Below are 20,830 nucleotides of genomic sequence, written 5' to 3' on the forward strand. Positions count from 1 at the left end.
CATCGATCAGCTGCCTCCTGCACACCTCCTTCTGGAGATGTGCCCACAACCAAGGTACATGCCCTTAGCCGGAATCAAACCTGGGACCCTTCAGTCCGCAGGCCGACGCTCTATCCACTGAGCCAAACCGATTAGGGCTGTACAATAGTTTTTAAATCCACTCATCTGCTGATGGGCACTTAGGCTGTTTCCAAATCTTAGCTATTTGTAAATTGTGCTGCTATGAACATAGGGGTGCATATGTCCTTTCTGACTGGTGTTTCTGGTTTCTTGGGATATATTTCTAGAAGTGGGGTCACTGGGTCAAATGGGAGTTCCATTTTTAACTTTTTGAGGAAACTCCAGTCTGTATTCCCACCAGCAGTGCACGATGGTTCCTTTTTCTCTGCATCCTCGCCAGCACTTGTCATTTGTTGATTTGTTGATGATAGCCATTCTGACAGGTGGGAGGTGGTACCTCATTGTCGTTTTGATTTGCATCTCTTGGATGATTAGTGACTTTGAGCATGTTTTCATATGTCTCTCAGCCTTCTGTATGTCCTCTTTTGAAAAGTGTCTACTTAAGTCCTTTGCCCATTTTTTGATTGGATTGTTTATCTTCCTTTTGTTAAGTTGGGTGAGTTCCCTGTAAATGTTGGAGATTAAATCCTTATCAGATATAACATTGGCAAATATGTTCTCCCATGCAGTGGCCTCTCTTGTTGTTTTGTTGATGGTTTCTTTTGCTGATCAGAGCTTTTTATTTTGATGTAGTCCCATTTGTATATTTTCTCCTTAGTCTCCATTGCCCTAGGAGCTGTGCCGGTAAAGATATTACTAAGACACCTGTCTGCTATTTTGCTGCCTATGGAGTCTTGTAGGATTTATATGGTTTCCCATTATACATTTAAGTCCTTTAGCCATTTTGAGTTTGTTTTTGTGTATGGTGTAAGTTGGTGATCTAGTTTCTTTTTTTTTTTTGCATGTATCTGACCAAATTTCCTAGCACCATTTATTGAAGAGACTGTCTTGACTCCATTGCATGTTCTTGCCTCCTTTGTCAAATATTAATTGAGCATAAAGGCCTGGATCAATTTCTGGGTTCTCTGTTCTGTTCCATTGGTCTATATGTCTGTTCTTGTGCCAGTACCAGGCAGTTTTGAGAACTATGGCTTAGTAGTATAGTTTGATGTCTGGTATTGTTATCCCTCCAACTTTGTTCTTTCTCAGGATTGCTGTGGCTATTTGGGGTCTTTTTTTTTTTTATGCCAGATGAATTTTTGGAGAGTTTGTTCTAGATCTTTGAAATATGCTGTTGGTATTTTAATGGGGAGTACATTGAATCTGTATATTGTTTTGGCTATTATGGACATTTTAATGATGTTGATTCTACCAATCCATGAACATGGTATGTTCTTCCATTTGTTTATGTTTTCCTCTATCTCTTGTTTCAATTCCTGTAGTTTTTCGAGTACAGGTCTTTTATCTCCTTAGTTAAGTTTATCCCTAGGTATCATAATTTGTTTTGTGCAATGATAAATGGGATTTATTTTCATTTCCCTTTCTGTGAGTTCATTATTGGTGTATAAAAAGGCCATAGATTTCTGGGTGTTAATTTTGTATCCTGCTACATTGCCAAATTCATTTATTAGGTCTAGTAGTTTTTTGATGGAGTCTTTTGTGTTTTCTATGTACAGTATCATGTCATCTTCCAATAAAGACAGTTTTATTTCTTCTTTTCCGATTTGTATTCCTTTTATTTCTTCTTCTTGTCTGATCACTATGGCTAGCACTTCCAGTACTGTATTGAGCAGGAGTGGTGAAAGTGGGCATCCCTGTCTTGTTCCTGTTCTTAGGGGAAATGAGTTTAGTTTTTGCCCATTGAGTATGATGTTGGCTGTAGGTTGGTCATATAGGGCTTTTATTATGTTGAGGTACAATCCCTCTAGTCCTACTTTGATGAGAGTTTTTATCAAGAAAGGGTGTTGGATTTTGTCAAATGTTTTTTCTGTATCTGTTTATATAATTATATGATTTTTGTCTCTCAATTTGTTTATGTGATGTATCACATTTATTGATTTGTGGATATTGTACCATCTTTGCATTCCTGGAATAAATCCCACTTGGTCATGGTGCATGATATTTCTAATGTAAGGCTGGATCCAATTTGCTAGAATTTTGTTGAGGATTTTAGCATCTACTAGTATGTTCATCAAAGATATTGGCCTGTAGTTCTCTCTCTCTCTCTTTTTTTTCTTTTTTTTTTGTGTGGTGTCTTTATCTGGTTTTGGAATTGGGGTAATTCTGACTTCATAGAAAGAGCTTGGAAATTTGCCTTCCTCTTGAATTTTTTGCAATATTCTGAGGAGGATAGGTTTTAATTCTTTGAATGATTGGTAGAACTCCCCAGTAAAGCTGTCTGGACCATAGCTTTTGTTTGCTGAAAGATTTTTGATCACTGCTTCAATTTCTTCTGTGGTTATTGGCCTATTTAGGTTTTTTCAGACTTTCTATTTGTTTTTTCTTGATTGTCTTGGAAGATTGTATGTTTCTAGAAATGTATTCATTTATTTCAGATTGCCCAATTTGTTGGCATATAATCTATACTAATAAAAGGGCAATATGCTAATTAGGGCAGATGTCTTTTGGATGTCCATCTGGACATCCATCCAGACAAAGCCACAGCGGCTGCGAGGGCCTAGGGCAGGGGTGAGCAAACTTTTTGACTCGAGGGCCACAATGGGTCTTAAACTGGACCGGAGGGCCGGAACAAAAGCATGGATGGAGTGTTTGTGTGAACTAATATAAATTCAAAGTAAACATCATTACATAAAAGGGTACGGTCTTTTTTTTCAATAGTTTTATTCATTTCAAACGGGCCAGATCCGGCCTGTGGGCCGTAGTTTGCCCACGGCTGGCCTAGGGCCTGTGCCATACAGGAGGGGTGGGCTGGTCTGGCACTCATGCGGGAGAGGCGGGCTGTTCCAGTGCCACTGGTCCAACCACAGCCCCTTTTGCAGAGGTGGTGAGAAGGCAGCATTGTGCCCCCTCTGCAAAGGTGGGGCAGCCTGGTCCCAGTGCTGCCCCTTCTGCAGAGGCAGCCACAGAGGCAGCAGCACAGGCCCGGTCCAGGCACCATGCCTTCGCAGACGCTGGACGGGGTGCAACTTACTGTGCCTCAAACTCCCACAGCCCCTCCCCCAGGCAGCCTGGCCCCAGATCGCCCCCCATCCACCAGTGGGCAGGGGACAGGGCCAGCACTAAGAGGCGAGGGTTGAGGGCCTGCAGCTGTGGTGGCCGGCAGTGGCAGCGGCAGCGGCAGCAGGGTGATGGGGGAGCACCTTCCCCTGATCAGCTTGGTTGTCTCCCTCAGAGGAGGACATCCCATCCCCTGAGGGTTCCTAAACTGTGAGAGGGAGCAGGTCAGGTTGAGGGACACCCCCTCCCATGCACAAATTTTGTGCACCAGGTCTCTAGTTATTTATAATATCAAATAAACAATATAACCTTATACCTAAAGGAGCTAGAAAAAGAAAAACAAAGCCCAAAGTGAGTAGAAAGAAGGAAATAATAAAATTAGGCAGACATAAAAAAAAATAGAGCCTATAAAAACAGTAAAAAAGATCAGTGTAATCAAGAGCTGGTTTTTTGAAAAGACAAACAAAATTGATAAATCTTTAACCAGATTCATCAAGAAAAAAGAGAGAGAGGACTCAAATAAATTAAATCAGAAATGAAAGAGAAGTAACAACCAACTCCACAGAAATACAAAGGGTTATAAGAAAATACTATGAACAACACTAGTACATGCCAACAAACTGTACAATCTGGAAGAAATGGATAAGTTCTTGGAAACATAGTCTTCCAAGACCAGACCAAGAAGAAATAGCAAATCTGAACAGATCGATTACCACTAAAGAAATAGTTAGGCCATATCCCCACCCAGGAGGAGAAAGCAGTGGTTATTGCCTAGTCCCTAGTACTCAGTGGCCTCCATCTTTCTTGCAGTCTGTTCTACCATTCCGATTGCATCTCTCATGAGCCCTGAGCGTCATCGGCCTGATGCTGAGTTTCTTTCAAAGAACGAAGTAACAAACTCAGTTTCTCCACAATTGTCTTCCTGCGCTCTGGTGGACAGTCATTGATCTACCACTAGAAGTCTTTTTCTATAACCAGGGGGCAAAGTTGGCCCATGTTGGTTAGGATGAATTTTTCTACTTCACCCTATGTTATTATTTTTCAATTTTGAACGTAATTGTGGGCTTTGGCCTTTCATAGATTTTCCTTGTTACTACAATGTTTGTCTTGTTTTTTTAATTTCTCAAAATGTCATGGGTGGAGCAGTGGGAACCCTTTCAGCAGCGCCGTGGCCATCAGCGCTTTGTCATCTTTGAGAGTCCTCTCCTGTGCGCACTCACTCAATCCTGGCCCTTCTGTGTCCTCCTACCCAGGCATGGGATTGACTTCCCACCAAGCTCAGGTTTCTGTAGAGGCTGTAATAGTCGATAACAGCATCTGGGTGGCAGGGGCACACAGATAAACACTGGTTCTACATTAGGATTGCCAGCATTTCAGGGATAGAGATGAAAATTATCTTATTCCCCCAAAAGTGTATGGCTTCATAGTTCATAGTTACCTGTAATTTTACTAAGTATCTATTTGACTTTCTCTAGATGAGTTTTTATCTAGTTTATTCCCTCCTTTTATAAATCTATCCTACAAGTTTCTCTATTAACTTCCAGCTTTATGCTATTGGTTGTCATCCTAAACTATGCATGTAAGAGACAACATCACCCCCTCCCTCCTGCGGCCTGTTTCAGGCATCCTGGAATTGACTAACTTGTGCTGTCCACACCATTGTCTTCCTTGTGTCACTAGAACATTAAATACCTGAAAGGACAAACAATTCAAATCTCTCTCCAGAGCTGACCAACTCAATCTCACGGCCTGGCCCCTCTCTGGGAAACATGCCCAAGATGCCTGGACGGGGTCCCATGCAATTGTTGTGAAGAGTAAATAACTAAAGGAAACAACTAGAGGCTTTTAATATTTATCTAAAATCACCCACACATTCTTCACTCTTAGGTGTGAAGCTTTAGCACTGAATAGGAATTTTTTAAATGCAGTCCTTCCAAAGCATTTATTAAATACCTAGTGTATACCATGCACTGGGCTCGATGACTGACACTTTGTAAGTGCACAATAAATGTTTGATTTAAAAGGAATTAAAAGTTTGTCTGCCCAGTAACAATCTCAGCAATCTGGAGAAGGCAGATTCTACTTGTACGTTAGAATAGCCAGACTTTCGTGTGTGCTCTCGGGCAAGCGTCATCTATGGGTTTCCGCCCGTTAAAGGTTCCTCTTCTCTATGTTGATTCCCTCATAAGCTCACACCAGACTTTAAGTAGATTCCTTTACTATCATTCCACATTTAACAGTGGTACCCATGCTTGCACAGAGAGAGATGAGTAAGAATGAGCTGCATTGTATAGATTTCACTGTGAGCAGTGACCTTTGCAATAGACGAGACGGTTCATTTCATTTGTTCAGCGACTACTTACAGGTGTGCTGTGTTCCACAGCAGTGAGCAGCCTGATCATCCGGTGTGCCACCGGGGGAGGGCTGAGGCAGTTTTTAAGTAGCTTCAATACAGTGTGATGAGAGTTTTGATCGGGGCATTGGAGGGGCTGTGTGAGCACAGGCTGGGAGAAGGAGGAGCGGGGGGCCCGGGAAAGCTTGCTTTTGAGATTTGGGGCAGTAAGTCCACCCCACAAATGATCATACTCTTTCAAAGCAGCCATTTGAAAGAAGGCTCGAGGGCAACCTAAAACTAAAATGAAGAGGAACAACATTGACCTCCCGCTGTTTCAGAATTGCCCCAGGTCGCTGGCTGCGCCTGTGCCGCTGAGGGAGGGCCCCATGCTTCGGCGGGATGTGCGGGAGCTCAGCGCTAAAGGCCTGTCTCCTGGGCTTGACTCACGTTTATGTTGGTCTTTCAGTCTCTCCTCCGGATCCTGGAGATGCCCAAAGGCCGTGCTGCTTTCAGAGTCTCCAGTGGGTTCAACGGGCTGCTGTCCCTGCTCTCTGACCTGGAGGGTTCTCTCCAGGACCCCCCCGGGCAGATGTGGGGGGCGGTGTCCCCCAGCCAGACCCTGGGCCTGGTCCTGCACACCCTCTGTGCGCTGTCCGCAGCGCTGCACCTGGACCCTGTCAATGGGGACTTCTTCCGGAGGAACGGGCTCTTCGAGAAGCTGGCCGAGGACCTCTGCTTGCTGGGCTGCTTCGGGGCCCCCGAGGAAGAAGGAGCCGCTCTGCACTCCGGGGAGACCTCCAAGGCCAGGCCATTTGCTGATTTGCTGAGGGTGGCCTTCTCCTCTGTCAGCCTCTTCCCACCCAAGATACAGAGCTGTCTCCAGATCCTCAGCTTGCTGGACAGCATGGCCAGCGGCACCCTCCACCGGCGCTGGGACCTGAAGGCGCCGCTCAGAGCTGGGCCGGAAGCAGCTGTGGACGCCCAGAAGGGAGAAGCTGGCAGCGACCCCCACGGCAACTTCGAGCAGTGGCCAGACCTGGAGGAGAGGTAGAGCTTTGCTGCCTGCTTTGCCATCGGGTCATCAGTGTATCTGCCCCCCGTTTCCTACCCACACATCCCGCAGGTGGAGCGGGCAGAAAGCCGAGGCTACAAGCTGGGTGTGCAGAAATGTCACATGATTTTCTGTTCTTTAAACCAAGTGAACTCTGACTCCCAGCTCCCCTACCATGGACGCTAACAGGAAACCAGTCTGAGGGAGCACAGGGTCGTGGGGTGCTGTTGGGTCTGGCACACTGACCAATCTTGGAAACTGGGTGCAGACTCCAGAGATGGGCTCACTTCCTCTTTGGCATCTTTGCTGCTCCTGGAGCGTGGGCGCCTGTGCCTGGCCTCCCGTGTGTGCCGGCAGCTCTGTCCTGTCTTATATGCCCCTCAGGGCACTGCCAGGGGATGGTGAGGCCCTGTGCCTCCCAGGACACAAAGCACAGTGCCCGTCCCAGCCATGGCTTCTTCCTGTTCTTACTTGCCGTCCCCACTTCCCCTGGCAAGGACAATCGCTCCTCTCACTTCCGGAGGCCAATCTCCTCACTGAGCTCAGGCTGCCCCAAACCGCATTTCTCTTTCACTTCTAACACAGAATCCCACTAGAGCAGCGGTTCTCAACCTTCCTAATGCCGCGACCCTTTCATATAGCTCCTCATGTTGTGGCGACCCCCAACCATAAAATTATTTTCATTGCTACTTCATAAATGTAATTTTGCTACTGTTATGAATTGTAATGTAAATATCTAATATGCAGGATGTATCTTCATTGTTACAAATTGAACATAATTAGAGCATAGTGATTAATCACAAAAACAATATGTAATTATATATGTGTTTTCCGATGGTCTTAGGTGACCCCTGTGAAAGGGTCATTCGACCCCCAAAAGGGTCGCGACCCACAGGTTGAGAACCGCTGTACTAGAGCGAGGGAGGGCAGAGAACCCACCACGGTCCGGAACCGGAGGGGAAATGAAAGGGCAAAACAATAGTTGGTGTCTTTCTTCATTCCTCCAAAGCAGCAACGGCCAAGTTCAAATTCGCATTGTGATAAACTGTCCTGCCACCACTTCTCTGTTGTCTTCCTTAGCATCGCAGGGCATATGTATCCGAAGAAAGCTCCCGTTGGCCAGACTCTAATGTTGCAGTCGGTGCTGCGTCTCCAACTACTGTGATTGTGTTTGCTTGATTGGGTAATCTGGTAAATTAATTGGTCTTCTAATCTCGCATTCCTGCACAAATTGCTCATGATATAATTATTGTTGGATTTGCTTTGCTAATTTTTAAAGGAGTTTTGTTTCTGAGAAAATTTGGCTTTCTACACTCCTTCTTGACTATCAAACTTATGCTAGCCTCATGGCGGGAGCTGGGCACGCTCCCGCGTCTTCTGGTCCCTGCGATGGAACTTGGCAGTGAATCTCAGGCGCCTCCTGCTTTCTTGTGAGAAGATTTATTCTTGTCAGAATACATTTCTTTTTATTCTTGAATCATTCTTAGTTATTTTTCAAGTCTATTTTCTCACTTTATCTAAGTTTTAATTTATTGACTGAGGCTTTTTATAATACCCTTGTTACCTTTTATTTCTCATCTCATGGATGGTGTCTTCTCTGGACCCCAGCACCCAGAGTTCTTGGCAGAGGTTCATTGGTTAGTCTGTCCTATGAACTAACTTTCAGCATATTCTGTCACTCATATAGAAATGTTCTCTGTCTTTTTTGGTCCTTCTTTCCTTCTACTTTCTTTGAGTTTATTTGTTCTGGTATTCTTTTTCTTAATTTAACTGATTAGGATATTAATTTTCAGTCCTTTTTTAAAATATAAATTTTCTGGTAACTACTACTTCAGCAGTATTACACAAGTTTTATATTGTACTTTCAATATAATTTAGTACTAAGTATTTCCTAATTTCCCTTCTGGACATAATATTTTTATTCTTGAGCCTTGTTTAATTGGCAAGTTTCCAAAGTTATAGAATATTTTTGGTAAACTCTCTTGGTTTTTGTCTAAAAATGTCTTTATTTCTCCCATAATTCCTGAGTGATAGTTTTGCTGGCTATACAGTCTTGGTTGACAGTTATTTTCCCACAGCACAGAATGGGAGCCAAAAGCTTCCAGTGTTGCCTTTGAGAAATCAGCTGCATTTTTAATGCTCTTCCTTTGAAGGTAATCTGTCATTTTTCTCTGGCTGCTTTTAAGATTTTTTCATGATTCTTGTTTTATAGTTTTACTATAATGTGTCTTTACTTGGGTTATTTTGAAATTTATTCTGTTTTAAATTTATCAGAATTCCTGAATTTGATAACTGTCTTACATCAGTTCTGGATATTCTCCTTAATTTATTACCTCTTCTCCATCTTTTTTATATTATACTTTTCTAGAACTTCAATGATATGTTACCTTTACTTTTATTCTAGCTTCCAGTTTCTCATATCTCCTATTTCTCTTTCATATTTTCAGTGTGTTTGTCTCTGTGTACTGTGTTTTGTACAATTTCTCTTGATCTCTTTTCCGACTCACTGAATCTCTTAGTAGCTGGTTGTAACATAACTAGAGGCCCAATGCATGAAATTTGTGCAAGGGCCTTGGCCCCCGCCACCGCCACCTCTTCCTCAGCCTCTGTCTGCCTCAGCTTTGTCTGGAAGGACATCTGGTCTAATTAGCATATTATGCTTTTATTATTATAGATGTTTAATCCAGCCACTGAGGTTTTGAATTTTTAATTTCAGTGATCATATTTTGCATTTCTAGGTACTATTTTGTTCTTTTTCAAATGAACTTGATGATTTTATAGCTCTTCTCCTTGCCCATATTTTTCTCTCCTTTATTTCTTCAAACATATGAATCATAATTCTTTTTCCCTCCTGGGTCTTTTGAGAGTCTGATTCTACAATCTGTTTTTTCTGTGCTGTCACTTGAGGGTCCCTTGTTTCTTTGTGTGATTTATGACTTTTGACTGTGAGTCTTGCCCAGGACTTTCCTTTCCCAGGCTCCATGCAGCCCATCCTTTCTCTGGTCCCCTGGCCTTTCTGCAGACATGAGAATGAACTTAGTGAGGCTGTGGCTACCCACTGTGAGCCAAGCCTTGGCCAGATTCCAGGCCTTTCCCTCTTTACTTCTCTTTGGTGAGAATTCCCTAATCTGTCTGTTCGGGGTGGGGGTGGGGGCGGGGGGCGCTGAGGAGCCTCTGCCCTGGCCTCCTGGACGTGTGCAGGGTAACTTGGGAGCTCATCCTTGAACCTGTCCAGCTGATTCTGCCAGCTCGCAGAGGGCAGAGAAGTATTTGGCAGCCCCAGGAGACATTCAGGAAGTGGTCCTGGCTGATGAAAAGCAATAGCCATTTGTTGAATGTCTCTGGAGTCTGAGCACCAAACACTTATTTTAATTTAATTTCTTCTCAAATCCTAGACTATTACTAATACAGAAACCAAGGCTGAGAAAGGATCAATCGCACAGCCAAAGTCACACATTTAGGCAGTGACAGAGCCGGGCTCTGTTCACCTACAAAGGCCTGTGTGTGTGTGTGTCTGTGTGTGTGTGTGTTCTCCCTGCTTTTTCTAGATACCCTCACAATAATGGTGATGCTTTGCCAAGCATTTTGACACAGTAATTTCTTTCTTTTTTTTTAAAAAAAATATATTTTATTGATTTTTTTACAGAGACGAAGGAAGAGGGATAGAGAGTTAGAAACATCGATGAGAGAGAAACATCGATCAGCTGCCTCCTGCACACCCCCTAACTGGGGATGTGCCCGCAACCAAGGTACATGCCCTTGACTGGAATCGAACCTGGGACCCTTGAGTCCGCAGGCCAACGCTCTATCCACTGAGCCAAACCGGTTAGGGCTTGACATAGTAATTTCAAGTTTGGTTTCTAGTCTGTGTATGGTGTCAGCCTGATTCTTTACAGATAATTCCTGTGTCAAATGTCATCCTGGTTTCACAATGAGAATTTTTTTAAATGTATAAGGGACCCATGATCAAGTTACGGAGGAGTTCTTCTATTTCCAATTTACTGGGAATGTTTATCATGAATATGTTGGTTTTCTCAAATGCTTTTTCTGCATATTGTCAGGTGTTTATTTTTCTTATTTAGCTTATTAACATGATGAATTACATTACTATGACTGATTTTTGGGTAGTGAACCAGCTTTCATTTGTGGATTGTGCTCAAGTGACCACCGTGCCTCTTTTATTTTATGTATAGTTGCATTTGACTTCCTACTAGTTTTTGAGGATTTTTGCATCTGTTTGTAAGAGATGTTGGCAAGTAGCATTCTTGTACTAGTTGTGTCTGCTTCTGATATCAGAGTAAAGCTGGCTTCATAGAATGCACTGGGAAGCGTTCTCTTGCTTTTTGGAAAGAAGTTGTGTAGAATTGGTGTTATTTATCTTTTGGACGTATGTTAGAATTCACCAGTGGAAACATCTGGGCCTGGAGTTTTTTGTTGTTGTTTTTTGTATGTGTGTGAGGAAAGGTTTTTAACTCTATTCAGTTTTTGTAATAAGTATAAACTATTCTGGTTATTTTTTTTGCTTGACTTTTGGTAATTTGTGGCTTTGCAGGAATTGGTCCATTTCATCTAAATTGTCAAATTTGTGTAGAGAGTATTATTTATGGTATTTTCTTATTACCCTTTTCATGTCTGTGGGGTGTGTAGTAATATTCTCTCTTTCATTCCTGATGTTGATAGTTGTGTCTTTTCTTTTTTAGTTAGTTTAGATAGTAATCTTTCAATTTTTAAAATGTTTCCAAAGAACCAAATTCTTCTTTCATTTATTTTCTCTATTGTTTCCCAGTTTTTAATTTCATTGATATTTACTATCTTATTATACTTTTTCTATTTGCTCTGGGTTTATTAATTGATTTATTTTTAAATAGCATCTTATGGTAGAAACTTGGATTTTTCATCGGGGACCTTTTTTCTTTTGTAATGTAAACATTTCAATCTATATGTTTTCTTCTAAGCACTGCTTTAGTGGCACCTCACAAACTTTTCTATGGTCATTATTATTTAAGCTCAAAATATTTTAAATTTTTCTTGCAACTTTCCATTTGACCCAGAGACTATTTAGAAATATGTTGTTTACAACATGTGTGTACTTAATACCACTGGACTGTACACTTAAAATAGTTAAGGGAGTAAGGTTTTTGTTATGTGTATTTTACCACAGTAAAAAAAAAAAAAAAAAAAAAAAAAAAAAAAAAAAAAAAAAAAAAAAAAGAAGAAGAAGAAGAAGATGTTGTTTCATTCCCAAGTACCTGGATCCTTTTCATCTTCCTTTCTGTTATTTACTTTGACTTTAATGCTGTTGTGATTAGAGAATGCACTTTGGACGATTTTATTTATTTGAGATGTTTTAAGGTTTGTTTTATGACCCAGAGCCCATCAGATTTTGACATGTGTTCCATGAAAACTTGACAAGAATGTGTATTCTGCAGCTGTTGGGCGGCGTGTTTCTAAAATGCCAACTATAGCAGTTGGTTGGTGGTGTTCAATTCTATCTCTTTGATAATTTTCTGTCTACTTTTTCTACCAATTACTGAGAAAAGAGTGTTGAATTATATATAATTGAGGGTTTGTCCTTTTGCTTTTTTCAGTTTTTATGAATTCTGATGCTCTTTGATGAGGTGCCTGCACATTCTGGATGTTATGCCTCCTTTAATCATTATGCAACACTAGAGGCCTGGTGCATGAATTTGTGCACTGGTGGGGTCCAGTCAGCCTGCCCCAATGGGGGCCAGTCAGGGGTGGGGCTGGCCGGGGCACAGGGCCACAGTTGTTCCAATTGTTCCGGTCCTTCTGCCATTTGGTGGCTTGGCTTTTATTATACAGTACTAGTGGCCTGGTGCACAAAATTTGTGCACAGGAGGGGGGGCATCCCTCAGCCCAGCCTGAGCCCTCTCTAATCTGGTACCTCTTGGGGGATATCCGACTGCCAGGATTAGTCCTAAACCAGCAGTCGGACATCCCTCTCACAATCCAAGATGGTTGGCTCCTAACTGCTCACTTGCCTGCCTACCCGATTGCCCCTAACCCCTCTGCATGCTGGCCTGCTCATCTCCAACATCCCCCTTCCAGCCTCATGGCCCCCGACTGCCCTCCCCTGCTGGCCTCCAACAGCCCTCCCTGGCCGGTCTCCCAGAAGGTCTCCTGGTCTAATTAGCATATTACCCTTTTATTAGTATAGATTAGTCAGCTCAGACAGCCATAACAAAATACCAAAAATTTGTGTGACTTAAAAAACAGAAATGTATTTTTCTCAGTTCTGGAGGCTGGAATTTGGAGTCAGGGTACCAGCAGAGCATCGTCCCATACACCAGAAAGTGGTGGATGGATTGCCAGGCAGGGCACATGCCCAGGTTGCAGATTCAATACCCAGTCCAGTGAGTGCAGGAAACAATGGAATAATGTTTCTTTCTCTCTCTTCCTTCTTCTCTCTGAGATCAATTAAAATTAATGATAAATAAATGTTCTATAAGTATGGTTTTAACAGGAAAGACATTAGTGATCTATGAAAAACTCATTATAACACATATATACAGCATGACCCCATTTTAAAAATAAATATTGATTAATTTTAGAGGAAGGGAGAGGGAGAGATAGATAGAAACATCAATGATGAGAATAATTGATAAACTGCCTCCTGCACCACCCTACTGAGGATCAAGCCCAAAACCTGACCAGGAATCATATTGTGACCTCCTGGTTCATAGATCGATGTTCAACCACTGAGCCCCACCAGCCAGGCCCCATTTTAATCAATACCAGGCACATGAGGTACATTGGCAAGATCTCACTCCTAGACAACAGTCTGAAATTGTCCAAACTCCTTTGCAGCTAGGTTTCTGGATATGAATTTGTTTCTGCTGATTGGATGCACTTGCACAATATTTTGAAGGCAGAAGTGGGGCAGAGGCATCTTCCCACAGTTTGGGCTATTTGCTGCTGGTGGTCATGTTTGCAGAGATGTGGAAGTTTTCTGCAGCGGAATCCAGGCTGTGCACAGACAGTTGTGGCAGATGCAGTGCCCAGTGATCTGTTCTGTGGGAGCTGGAGGGCACTTGTGGGGGCAGCAGTTTCCGGATCCCCGGGTCACAGCTGTGCCAGAGTGTCCTAGAATTCAGTTGTGTCTGAGAGGGCAGCTCCTCCCGCTGGGCAGGGAGTCCTTCCTGGGGGCCCAGCCCAGTACCCACTCCTCCAGCTTTCCGGTGATTTCCCAAGGACCAGCTCCCTGTGCTAAAGTCTTTCCTGCCTAAAATAGCAAAGATCTAAAAACGTTTTGGATCCTCTACTTTCAACGAAAACAATGCTGCACAGGGTCAGGTCTGAGAAGTGGGTGAGGTGTTGCGGAAGGCTCCCTTCTTTGAGTCTCAGCTTCCTCTTCTGTAGAACGGAGACCAAAGATTATATCTGTTCATAGTTACTGGAGACCATGGCAGCTGTGTTTCCTGAAGATGGCCACAACATTTCCCATCCCTCCTGTGGCCTTGCCACTTTCTGCCATGTCCTCTCTCTTGAAGCGGGCTAACCTCTGATGTGCTGGTAGGCAGTACACGGTTGCTTGCAGAATTCCAAGGCCAAGGCTGAAAAGGCATGGGGCTTCAGGGTTTCCAGCTCTGGCCCTCCCCTCGCCGCTTGAGGCTCTGACTGGCACAGGGCCTTGCCCTCCTGGCTCACTTCCCCTCCTGTCAGTGGTCAGCGGCCCAGTGCCTCGCTGGACACCATGGCCCATCTGCTGTTGCTGCTGGGCCCAGTGGGCAGGGTAAGAGCCCAGGTCGAGCCTCATGCCTCCTGGCTCCTGTGTGCCACCTCCTCCTGTGCCCTTTGGCCCCTATTTTTGCCACTGCTCTGACCGGGGCCAGATGCCCAGGTGCTGTGCGTGGCCTTCAGGGACTGCTGTGTCCATCAGGAAAGCCTCTTCACCCCATCCCAGACTCCGGCGCCCTGATCATAGGTCCACTTCCGCCAAAGGAGAGCTGTGCCCACTCAGTTGCCCAAGACCGAGCACCTCCAAGGTCCCTGGACCCCATATTTCTGCCAGCCAAGGCGGCTAGCCGGCTGGCCCCACCCTGATCAGGGTTTTGGGGGCGATCCGGCCCAGATCTGGCTGGTTGGCTGCTGCAGTGCATGTCATAGGCACCGGGTGTTCTGGTCGTCCTGGTCGTCCTGGTCATTCCACTGTAACGGTCACTGGGTTTTTATAGAGAGAGATAACCTGTTTATTCCTGGCAATATTCTTTCCTCTGAAGTCCTCTTTCCCTAAAATTAACAGAGCCGCACCAGCTTTCTTTGGATTAGCGTTAGCATGGTATACATTTTCCATCCTTTTACTTTTAACCTCTCTATATTATTATATTTAAAGTGGATTTCTTGTAGATGACTTACAGTTTAGTCTTTTGCTTTTTCCATTCTGTGATATGTTTCTGTTAATTGGTGTGTGTAAGCCATTTTTGGTGTTTGGATTTATGTCTCCTCTCTTATTTGCTTTCTCTTTGCTCCCTCTTTATGTTCCTCTCTTTCTCTTTCCCTACCTTTTTGGGGATTATTTGAATGTATTTTCTTAGCTCATTTGTTTACCTACTGAACTCTTTACTCTCTCCCTTTGTTTGGCTTCTTTAGTGCTTGTTCTAAGGAGTATGACAAACATACTTAACTTTTAACAGTCTACTTATAATTAATGTTTTGCCGCTTCAAATAAAGTATAGAAACCTTACCTCTATGCAGATCCCTTTGTCCTCCCCTGTTTCTGTTATAGTTGTCATATGCATTCTATTTAATACAATTTTCTTTCAGCCATTATGCCTGTTTTAAGAACTTAAGATATAAAATAGTCTATTATATTTATTCAAACATTTACCATTTCTGTTGTTCTTTCTTTCTTTTTTTTAAATATATTTTATTGATTTTTTACAGAGAGGAAGGGAGAGGGATAGAGAGTTAGAAACAATGATGAGAGAGAAACATCGATCAGCTGCCTCCTGCACACCCCCTAACTGGGGATGTGCCTGCAACCAAGGTACATGCCCTTGACTGGAATCGAACCTGGGAACCTTGAGCCTGCAAGCCGACGCTCTATCCACTGAGCCAAACCGGTTAGGGCATCTGTTGTTCTTTCTTCATTACTGAACTACCAAGTTCCTTTCTGTTATGATTTCCTTCTCATCTGAAGGACTTCTTTTAGTGTTTTTTTTTAGAGAAAATTTAATGACAAGAAATTCTCTGTATTTATTTCCACCTGGGAATGTATTTATTTCTGCTTTAGTTCCTGAAAGATATTTTGTTTTATCCTGAAAGATAGGAAATTCTGTGCATTTCTTTTCAGCACTTAGAAACATTGTTCCCCTGCCTTCTGCTTTCTCATGAGAAAACTCACAGTCATTCACATGGCTGTTTCCCTGTGTGTGATCCGTTGTTCTTCTCTGGCTGCTTTCAGGATTTCTTATTGTCTTTAGGATTGAACAGCTGGTTATGATGTGCCTGGGCAGGACTTTTCTGTTGATTGTTTGCAGTTAGCTAAGCTTCTTGAATCTTTAGGGTTATGTGTTTCACCAAATTTGAAGAAATATTGGCTAAAACCTTCCTGAACATGTTTTATTTTTACACCACACTCTTCTTCCTCTCTTGAGGAACTCCAACAACTGGAATATTAGTTAGATTCTTTGGTTTCATGATGTGTGACATTGAAACTTTCTTCGTTTTTTTTGTCAGATTGGGCAATTTCAAGTAATTTATCTTCAAATTCATGAACTCTTTCCTCTCTCACCTTATTCTCTTATTGTTCTCACTCAGTGAGATTTAAACATTTCAGTTACTGTCATGTTCAGTTCATAAATTTTTATTTGATTTCTTTTATTGATTCCATTTCTTTACTGAGATTTTCTAGATTTTCATTCATTTCAAAAGTATTAGCCCTAACTTCTTAGAGTTTGGTAAATAATAGCTGTTTTAAAGTTTTTGTCCAATAATTCAACATTGGTGTCATCTCAGACTTGGTACCTTTTTTCTGGATGAGATATTGAGGTTTCCCTAGTTCATTCTCTGCTGAATAAGTTCAGATTGTATCCTGGGCATTTGGAATGTTATGGACTCTGGGCTTGCTAACATTTTCTGCAGAATGTTGGTTATTTTGCTTTACCAGGCAATCGGCCCAGCTGGGTTCAGGCCACAGGTTCTTCCCCAGCTTCTGGATGAGTTCAGGTTTCAAAGACTTTGCAGTGTGTTTGGATGTTGCCCCAGGCGATAGCCAGTCTTGGGTGGCGGTCTGCCACCAAGTTCATCTCTCAAAGCCTTAGAATGTGGCTTAGTACCAGATCACACATGTGCAGCTCGGAATTGAGCCCAGAGTTTGATACAGAACTCAGTGACCTCATTTTGTAAGCCTTTTCCTCTTCACTATCTCCCCAGCACTTTTTGACTCCCTGGCCCCTTCCTTTCCTGTCTAGACATTCATGGCCTCTGTTTCCCTGCTCACTACACACTTCACACACACTACCTGTTTCTGGGGCCAAGCAGGGGGAGGAAAAAGAGACAAAGCAATGAGGCTTTTGCCTACACTCTAGGACCATAGTTCCTCTAGTCAGAGAGCAGGATTCGCCTCCCGTGAGTCCCAGGTGCCTGCCTAGCACGGCTTCTGCCGTGGGGTTGCCAGATAGCTGGGAGAGAAAGAACGGAGAAACCGAACAAAAAGTCCCTGGTTCTCCGCCGTGGCGGGTGGCTCGTAGGAGCCTCCTTTCCTGCTCCTTAGACCAGAAATTGCAGCCTCTTCTTGGATCTCTGTGAGTCGTGTCCACACGCCGTGCATGGCTCTGTGTTTCAGGCCCCTGCGTGCCCGTTGCAGGGGGCCTGGGGGCTCCGGGAAGCTCACTGCAGCCGCCTGTGCTCTGGGCTTGGTTTCCTTCTCTGCTGCTGTTCACTGTTCAGAGTTCTGAGGAGGCTGCTCACGCATCCCATCTGGGTTGTAGTTGCATTCAGTGGAGGGACAGAGGGGAGTGTGCTTGCAGCAGCTTGAAGAGGCTGGAAGTGTCTGTGTGTGTGTGTGTGTGTGTGTGTGTGTGTGTGTGTGTAACATAAAGTGAGAACTTCACCATCTCCCACGTATCTGCAGAAACGGGGAGTGAACCAGGGAGCCAACCTCCATTGAGCACCAACTTTTTGCCAGGCCCTGTGCCTCGGTGCACAGAACATCACCCTACACCCCCGTGAGGAAAGTGTAGTAGTGTTAGCTCCATGGCATAGTTGGGGAAATTAGCTCAGGTTAATTAGTTCAAGGTCCTGTAGGCAACAGTGGCAGATGTGTGTCATGGCCTCTCTTAGAAAGATCCAGAAAGGTCTGTGGAAAACAGAAGAGACTGAAGGCTCAGGCTGACCTGTGCTTCCCCTCTGTCTGCAGGACGTCGGATGAAGGTGATGCCGTGATCACGCACCCCGGGGCCCTGTGCATCATGGTCCAGCTGCTGCCTCGGCTGTACCATCACGACCACCCCCAGGTACTCGTGATACAACGTCTGCCTTTTTCACGTGGCTGACCTTTGACTCCTCCTGGTGGAGACTTGGCTTTCCCAGTGCGCACCTGGCATTAAACGCGGTCCTGCCTGGCTTCTGCAGGAAGAGTGGGGGTGGAGGCCCAGCTTTGCTTTGTCTGGGAGTTTTAAAGGAGGTGACATGTTGTAGGAAGACATGACAACTCGTGGCCTTACTAATCGCCGCGTGGGAATGACAGGGCTGAGGAAGCACGGTGCAGGCCTCCGAGGTCACGGGGAGGGCCGGGGAGGAGGAAGCCGGGGAGCGGCGAGGCGGCCGCATTCGCGGGGAATTAGTGTTTGGTAAGGAGTGACGAAGGACCAACGCCGTCCCGGTCTGCGTGTCCCTTTGTCACTGAAACCCTTTCTGGTCCCTGTTTCTCTGCCGACGAGTGACGACACGGTGACGTTCAAACCAACGCGTAGGGAGACATCGAATAGTGACATGAATGTGCCGTATCGTTTGCAACATCCATGGAGAAGCAGCGGATGGGGCTAACACGGATCAGGTTGCTCGTTTAGTTACCGTCGCTGTGTGACAAACGGCTGCCCAGGTAACGATGACGGCCGTTGTCTCATTTCTGGGGCCAGGAGTTCAGCAGCCGCAGCCGACACAGCTCACGGCCTCCGGGCGCCGCTGGCCTTGCCCCTCGCAGCACGGGCACCTCCCAGGCTGCTCCGATGCACGGGGCTCCCGGGCGCCTCCCTGCTCTGGCCCCCGGGCCTGGGTGTGAGCTGCGGGCAGGATCCCGAGGTCTCTGCCTCGGAGCGCTCTGCGCCTGACCTTGGCCTGTGTCTCTCCGGGTGGATTCTCTGAGCAGCTGCATGGCAGCCCAGGCTCCGAAAGGCACCAAGCAGGAGCAGGCCTGCACGACTTCCACGGCCCGGCCGTCTGCTGGTCAGCGTTCAGCTTAGACTCGCGGAAGGGACACATGCCCCCTGCTGTGTGGGGAGCAGCATGAGTGTACGAGAGAGAGGGGGTGCTGGGGCCATCACCAAAACCGCCGCCACACTTGCCTGGAGCATCCGACTGAAGGGTAGAGATATTTGATCCCCAACCCAAAAGCCTTCCAGTCATTCAGGTATGTGAGGTCTGGACCCTCCTTTCTTTGCCTGGGCCTTCAAGACAGGCCTCTCTGGGGCCTCCTGGAAACTGGTCCACACTCTCCGACGCAGGAACGCTTTCGCCAACAGGAGAATTTCCCTGCTTCGCATGTGCTTGAGGCTCAGGGGGCTTTGTCACTTCCTCGGGTCTCGGCTGCTGAGGGGAGACGTGAGACACGCCCAGGCCCACGGCCAACATGTGTTTGGTGAACGGGCCTCTCACCTCGTGGCTCTCACAGGACGCAGGCCATGCAGCCAGCACGTCCTTCCAGGGGTCGCCTCATGTGAGGAGCTGGCTCTGTGGCTGTGGTTTGCACCATGGATGGACTTGCAGTGAGAACTACGCCGATGGTTGGGATGGTCCTAGCACTCACTCAGACGGCTGCTCCTGGTGCGCTGTGCAAACCCCCCCAGCGCACCGCCTGAGGGAGTGGCTCAGAGGACAGTGCCCAGCCCTCCCTGCTCCTAGCGCCTCAGGAGCCTGGGTTTCAGATAAACCCATGAGCTGCCACATTAGTATATGGCGGGAACTCCCTCTCAGTCTAGGACGGTAATTAGACAAGTGAAGAATGAAAATGAAATCCCATTTGGTATGCGACTTTTCTCTATTCAGGTCACAGTAAATAATTTAGGAAAAGTGTAATTTCTCCTATCTTTAAAATATGCAAATGAAAGGTAGTGGTGCATTTTCTCAAATATTTTCTGCAGACGCCAAACCAGTGCTGTTCGAAGTTGGATAATTGCAGTAATTAATTTCTGAGGCGGGGGTTGGGGGGTGGTGAGCCTCATAACAGCAAATAGAAGAGTAAGTCAAGTGAGAAATAACCCACACGAGGAAACGCTGGAGAGGGCTGCAGTGCCACGGGTTTTGTTGCAGGAAAAGGAGCAGGAAAGGAAGTGGCAGTAGAGGGCAGTGTTATTAAGAAGATGGGCTGTGAGTTCCCACTTGGCTCCCTGTCATCTGCTCTGTTCACAACCCAGAAGTGGTTTGCTTTTTCTCCAGAACACTGGCACTGCGAGCTGCTCTGGGAAACGACAGGCCAGCGGGCCTGGTTTCCTCCTGCGCCATCCTCGGCATTAAAGCTGGGCTGTGGGAACTTGACGTGAATGCTGCTGTCCCAGCACAAGGCGAAATGGAGTTCAGCTCAAGTCCTCCTGAGGCTGAGTTGGTCCCAGAAAAAAAAAAAATAATGAATTGGGAACAGGACAGTTTCCCTTCCCGGGGTGCTCAGCAGCTGCAAGGGTCTTGCCATAGATGTGCTTGCTGCTTCGAGTAACTAGCAACCCCCTCCTAGGTGCCTTGAGGAGCCAGAGATGAGTGTTACAGGGACTCACAGCCCGAATTTGAGGGTGGGTGGCAGAGGAGTGTAGAAAATGGAAGAGCGTTCTGAGGCCGCCACAAATGTGTGTCCACAGGCCGTGGGACAGAGCGAAGGGAAAGCCAGAGAGGAGGGGACACAGGCGTTAAGCTTAAGGAAAAGATGTGCCCATGACAGTAGGTGGGGGAGGAAGGCAAGGAAGCTCAGGCACAGAGGCAGACGCAGAGGAAGCGCCATTTAGGGCCCCTGGCGAGTTCAGCTGGGCCACGACGGCCCCTGTGGGCAGAGAAGCGGTGAGTGGGGCCAGAAGGCTAGTTGAAGCCATGTTATGAAG

At 45.5% G+C, this 20,830-nt stretch overlaps 1 protein-coding gene across 3 annotated transcripts in view; it reads left to right on the forward strand.

Moving 5' to 3' along the window:
• The window catches only part of WDFY4 (WDFY family member 4), a 249,179-nt gene that overhangs the window by 66,262 nt on the left and 162,087 nt on the right, over positions 1-20,830 (forward strand). For all 3 annotated transcript variants that reach the window (XM_036355974.1, XM_036355976.1, XM_036355975.1), the window contains exons 12-13: positions 5,979-6,559; positions 17,944-18,040. In XM_036355974.1, the coding sequence (XP_036211867.1) occupies positions 5,979-6,559; positions 17,944-18,040 (678 nt within the window). The remainder of the gene's footprint in view (positions 1-5,978; positions 6,560-17,943; positions 18,041-20,830) is intronic.

This window comes from Myotis myotis, unplaced genomic scaffold (genome assembly GCF_014108235.1).
Source record: "Myotis myotis isolate mMyoMyo1 unplaced genomic scaffold, mMyoMyo1.p scaffold_m19_p_24, whole genome shotgun sequence".
Taxonomy (NCBI): Eukaryota; Metazoa; Chordata; class Mammalia; order Chiroptera; family Vespertilionidae; genus Myotis; species Myotis myotis.